Raw genomic sequence first — 6350 nt, 5'->3', positions numbered from 1 at the left:
GAAAGAGTGCTGGGTTTAGATGACCCCAGCTAGATGCCTATCTAACCTCCTCTTGAAGACCCCCAGGGTAGGGGAGAGCACCACCTCCCTTGGGAGCCCGTTCCAGACTCTGGCCACTCTAACTGTGAAGTTCTTCCTAATGTCTAGTCTAAATCTGCTCTCTGCTAGCTTGTGGCCATTATTTCTTGTAACCCCCAGGGGCGCCTTGGTGAGTAAAACCTCACCAATTCCCTTCTGTGCCCCCGTGATGAACTTATAGGCAGCCACAAGGTCGCCTCTCAACCTTCTCTTGCAGAGGCTGAAGAGGTCCAGGTGCCCTAGTCTCTCCTCTTAGGGCTTGGCCTGCAAGCCCTTAACCATACGAGTGGCCCTTCTCTGGACCCTCTTCTCTCTGGGATTCTCAACAAGTAATGAATTTAGCTTTTTGCTTGGAAAAGGCCTGTGGGGGGAGGGAACTGAGTTTAAATTTCAAGTTGAACATTTCAGCACAACCAGAATCTCTGAAATTTAAGCAGAGATATTTGTCATGTTTAAGGAAGTAGACAGCTTGGTCAAGATGAATGATTTTTTTTAAATGTAGGGTTACATGTAATATTTTGTAACAAGATAGGGCACTCTATAACCAAGTAGAAGCAACCCAAATTAATCAGTTCTTAACTTTAGCATTTAAAAGCATTCCAACTCCTCCCAAATACTTGCTGAAAGCTAAGCAGTATAGTAGTCATAAACCTGTAAACTTTGTGCTGCTTAGAGTTCCACAGTCTCTCAGTTGAGCTGGTACTCCTTCACTTTCAATTCAGGCAAACTTTTTCATATACATTTTGAATTCTATAACATAATCAGTAAAATTATTTAAGTCATCCTGACAATATATGATACAAGACTGAAGAAAGGTCTTTTAATGATAATAGGTATGTGTCTAGTAAAGCTAATAAATAACCTAGTCTCTGTTCAAACCTTCTGTGCTTTGTTGGCAAAATGCAAATGTTTAATGTTTATTACATAGTCTGATGATATTAATAAAGCTTGATATGAACTGTAATAAGCCACCTAGGTAAACAATTTCACAAGAGTGTGTGGCTCAGATTTTATATTTATAATAACCAAGTAATCTTAGAGTAGGTGATTTAAAAATTACATCTTTTAATGCAGGTGTGGGGATGGTTTGGGGAGTCTTGCACTACATGAAATATCGCTGGGCAAAAGAGGAAGAGGAGACCAGGCAGATGTATGATATGGTGGTAAAGATTATAGGTATGAACCTTTTTTTTTTTTTTTTTTTAATTATGCATTTAAGGTATCTGTATAAAAGCTTTCAAAATACCCTGACCTTTAAACCTGTCTGTTACATTCAGGTGAGTGGTTTGCTCTTAAGTGTGACAACTTTTCTTCCTTGGGAATATGTACATATAATATATACATATCCCCAAAGGGGCTGAACCACTTCTAGTGTGCTTTAAATCTAAGCAAGCTTTTTGGAGTGAAAAGTTAATTCATTAGTAATGTATGTTGTAGGTGTATTGCGTGGCCAAATGTATGTTAGTTTAACAACCTACTCTTTTAAAAAAAAAATTAAAAAAGAAGGAAAAAACAAAAATGGAAATTAGTAGGGTACTCAATGGATTAAACAATAGTGACACAATGCACTCCACTCCCAATTAGTCCTTTTAATTAAGTTTTATCTGGTCAAAATGTCATCTTTTAAAACTTAACTATCTTCCTGCTAAATTTCGTTTTCAGTAGTTGCATAAGAGGTGAAGCCTTTTAATCAACTGGTGAAGTTTGGGATTACTTTAACCTACTTTTACTAAAATGGGATGTCTACATGTACCCACAGATTAATTTTATTGTTGTTTTACTTTAAGGGACATTACATATTATTAATGCATTCAATAATACAATAGTGATCCAGTGTGTCTGTGTGTGTGAGAGATGTTCTGTAGCAATACTTTTTTGAACTTTTAAGTCTTAATTTATGCTTTATGACTGCAGTGATCATTTGAAATTGAGAAGATGCCCATATCTCCTCTTGCTCTCTCTGTCGTGTCTCCCCCCCTCTTTTTGTTTTTAAAATTTAATCTTATTGGGGAGGGAATTCATTGTTTGTCCACATTTTAAGTGTGCCTAAACATTTCTGCTTATAGTTAAAATTAACACTCAAGATGATTAAAACTGCAAACTTGAAACTAAACATCGGGTTTATTTTGTGCATTTGACAGCACTTTTGATGTGTAGTCCAATTTTGCTGTTTCCCCTGGGTAGTCAGTTTCCCTGATCTGTTTTCCATGTGGTTGGTATGACAGACTTAAAAAAAAAAAAACCCAACAAAAAAGGCAAAAACAATTGGGAAAACTACCAAAATAAGCAGAGGGACTTGAGGCAGCTCCGTTTGTAGTCAGAACTGTTCCTTATTTGCCTTTTTGTGAAGCCAGCCAGTCTGCAGATTCACTCTTCCTTTTAACCACAGCTAACTGCTTATTCCAACTTTCTCAGATGTTCTAAGAAGTCACAATGAAGCATGTCAGGAAAATAAAGACTTACAGCCATATATGCCTATTCCACATGTACGCGATTCCTTAATACCACCTCAAGACAGGTATGTTCAGATTAGTCTTTTGACTTATTTAAGAAAATAAGTGCCATACTGAGTTGGACCAATGGTACATCTAGCCCAGTGACAGCAGCGGATGTTTTAGAGGGAGAGCATATGAACAGGATACATCTAGTGATCTATCCCAGGTTCATTACTGTCCCTGGCATCCACCATTATTGGCTTAGAGATGCCAAGGGAAACACCTCTGACTGTTCTCTTTAAAAACTATTATTGGATCTATCATTCATGAATTGGTCTAGTCCCTTTTTTAACTTGGTGATACTATGTGCATCTGCAACTTCCTGTAGTAATGAGTTCTATTAAGTTAACTTGGGCAGCTTTAAGAAAGTACTTTTTTGTGTTAGTTTTAAATATGTCTCCTGCTAAATTCAGTGGACATGTACATACGTATCTTGGTCACTGAGCTAAGTTCCTGAATATTTCACGCAAGCAAGAAGATCAGTAAATTGTTGCAGCACTAGAATTTTTTTTTAAATAAGAGTTGCGGGGTAAAGCCCCTAAAATATTATGTACTGGTTGCTGGCTACACAGCTATTATAATACAAAAAATCCCCTTTTTTTCTTGTTCTATGTTTAAGGAAAAAAATGAAGAAGGTTTGGGATAGAGCAGTTGACTTCCTTGCTACAAATGAATCTAGAGTTCGCACAGAGACGCGAAGAATAGGTGGTGCTGATTTCTCTGTCTGGAGATGGATACAGCCGTCTGCAGCATGTGACAAAATTTTAGTTATACCATCCAAAGTATGGCAAGGCCAAGGTATAATAATTTAGTTAAATTTTGTAAATATAACTTGTTTTAATTTCTTCCATTAAGATTCATTCTTGCATCTCTTAAAGGAGGCTTGTCTGTTTTGAAAACAAAATTTTTTGGTGTCTGACATAATTTAGACAAAGTTCTACAATAAACTTGAAGCAGAACAAGAACACAACCAATAACTACAGTTGTCTACCCTCACCAACCCATGTTTCCCCGTAATTTGTTTCCTTCTCTCTTGCAAACGTTTAAAATTTTTTAACGATACAGGCTTTGACTGACCAAAACTCCGAATTGTCTTGTGATATAAGAAACTGGCACAAGTTATTTTGTAGTAAATTTTGGGATTAATGGAAGTGAACATTGTGGATGAGAACTCAGTTGGCAATCATTTCTACTTTGAGTCCTCTAATTTTTCAGAAGTCCATCTTTAGTATGTTCTTTTGGCTTGGTACTTTGTTGTTAACTTTTGATTTTAGCCATATCAGTGCACCATCCCAGTTTATGGATTAATTTCCTTTGGCTATAAGAATCCTGATTACTTTAAGCTTGTCTTCTCTGATATCAGTTATGTTTGGATATTATTTCATTTCTTTTTTTATTAGCCTGTAACACTTATGTAGTAGCTTACAGCTTGAATTACTTTAATGACATTGTTAGAATGTTGATTATAATTTTTATTAGAATTCCTTCCCTATATAACAAAGGATTATTCAAAGTGCGTTTAGACTCTCTTAGAACAATTTTCTTCAAATGCTTGTAAGTGCTCCAAAATACCTGGCAGAGAACCTGACACAGGATTTTGACTGATTTCTTTTTGAGATTTCCATTTACCATTGTTATATGCCCTTTCAAAATATGCTGTAAGGCTTTTTGGAAGTATACATTGATAGTAACCATCTAGCATTCATTTGCTAATTGCAGTCAAACTCTGTTAGAAATCACAGTTTTGTGTCTAAGTATCCCACCAAGTGAAATTATAAACTTTGTCAGTGGAACCATACTTGAGGCACTGATGAGAACCACTCTGGGGAGGAATATGCACCCCATCTGCCCCAGTTCTCTCTCCTAAACCAGTCAAAACAGTAAGAACCCCAAGTCAGAGGGAGGGAGGGAATAGTAAATGCACAAAGGCTGTTGAGGGACAACATATGCACTATGAAGTAACCTCTTTGAAGGCTTCTGTATGTTCTTTATTAGAGAGTTACAGCAGTCTCCCTCACCTTCATAGAACTTGAATTAGGTACAGTAGAACCCTGATCATTCATATCCAGGTGATTCACAACCTGTGTAACTTGCAGTCAGTTGCTGAATGAAGGCTGCTTGCTATAGCTTTTACTCCAGACTAAATAAGCCCAGTTCTATCACCTTCTTCTCATAAGTCATGTTCTCTAGCCTTTTAACCATGTTTGTTGCCTTCTGCTGGAGTCTCTTCAATTTGTCCACAAACTTTCTGTAGTGGTGGCCCAAAACTGGACACAGTACTTCATATGTGGCCTTGGCAGTGCGGAATAGAGGGGAATAATCACTTGCCTCAGTCTGCTGGCAACGCTTCTACCTCTCGCCTTTTTTATTTCTAGGTTTATGGTGAGGCTTATGACACTACACCAACCTCTCTGAGCTGGTTGAGGTGTAAAAGGCAATCTCATAGCTTTGTAAAGTGTTAGTGTCCCCCTGCTTCCCAACCTTGGCTTATTGTAATAATTTAGGGTATTATCTTAAGCCAGAAACTGGAGACTCAGCAGTGATCCAGGCATCATAGACTGGGATGATGTTTAATTAGATAGCATGAGAAATGCCTCAAGTTGGATATATGGGGAAATCTGATGTTGGGTCCTGTATTAGACTGGCAGGTTACCTTTTCATTTGCTAGTTTAGTAATGAGTATATCTTTAATTTTAATACAAAATGTATTGGGCTATACTGATTTATAAACTAGTGTTGCTTGTATTCAGTTGCATCCAATGAATGTTCTTCTTAGTGTCTGTTTTCAAGCATACACATTTGCTGCAAGTGTTTCTGTTCATTAGTATGAACACAACTAGAATCATAGTTCTAATATTAGTTTCTAACATGGAAGAGTTAAGCTGTGCTTAGCTTAGCTGTGCTTAGGTAAACCTATCCTTTATTTTTCAGTATTCTCACTCCCCAATCTCCTTTTTGTTAAATTGTATTGTAGGGGGTTTTAAGCAAACCATTGAGCCTAGCCCAATAATGGCTCTATGTTTTGAACCTTCAGTTACTGCAAAAAGTATTAATGGGAGGTGAAATCTTGTATTCAGGTATCAGGAACCATCTGTTCCTGATTCTCAGTAGATTTGGGTACATAATGAAGTGGCATAAATAAAAGCTCACCATAAAATTACATCTCCATATACTTTTCAGATAGTTGTTGTTTAAACAGAACAGTTAGAATAACAGAATAATAGAAAATTAGGGTTGGAAGGGACCTCAGGAGATCATCTGAGTGACTGGCATGGATGTCTGCACAGCTGGATGGGTAAAAAATTGACTGATGGGGCGTGCACAGAGAGTAGTGGTGGACGGGTTGTACTCAAACTGGCGACATGTGAGTGGTGGGGTACCCCAGGGCTCGGTCCGTGGGCCTGCACTGCTTAACATCTTCATCAGTGACTTGGATGAGGCGGTGGAAAGCACGCTGTCCAAATTTGCTGATGACACTAAGATGTGGGGCGAGGTGGATACACTTGAAAGGAGAGAGAGGCTGCAACTAGATTTAGACAGACTACAAAAGTGGGCAGATGAGAATAGGATGGGGTTCAACGTAGACAAATGCAGGGTGCTGCACCTTGGGAGAAGGAATCCACAGCATACATACAGGCTGGGGAGTTCCCTGCTTGAAAGCACAGAGGCGGAAAGGGATCTTGGAGTCATTATTGACTCCAAGATGAACATGAGCCACCAATGCCAGACCACAGCCAGCAAGGCTGACCCAATTTGGAGGTTACCTTACTTGCAGCA

General features: G+C 38.3%; 1 protein-coding gene across 1 annotated transcript in view; it reads left to right on the top strand.

Annotated features, from left to right (window-relative positions):
* The window catches only part of LEMD3 (LEM domain containing 3), a 70115-nt gene that overhangs the window by 57388 nt on the left and 6377 nt on the right, over nucleotides 1-6350 (top strand). The window contains exons 7-9 of the mRNA XM_014519382.2: nucleotides 1153-1254; nucleotides 2494-2596; nucleotides 3193-3371. Of these exons, the coding sequence (XP_014374868.2) occupies nucleotides 1153-1254; nucleotides 2494-2596; nucleotides 3193-3371 (384 nt within the window). The remainder of the gene's footprint in view (nucleotides 1-1152; nucleotides 1255-2493; nucleotides 2597-3192; nucleotides 3372-6350) is intronic.

This window comes from Alligator sinensis, unplaced genomic scaffold (assembly GCF_000455745.1).
Source record: "Alligator sinensis unplaced genomic scaffold, ASM45574v1 scaffold65_1, whole genome shotgun sequence".
In the NCBI taxonomy this organism is placed as follows: Eukaryota; Metazoa; Chordata; order Crocodylia; family Alligatoridae; genus Alligator; species Alligator sinensis.
The sequence above is the reverse complement of the archived record's forward strand: the minus strand, read 5'-3'. Positions and strand labels throughout refer to the sequence as shown.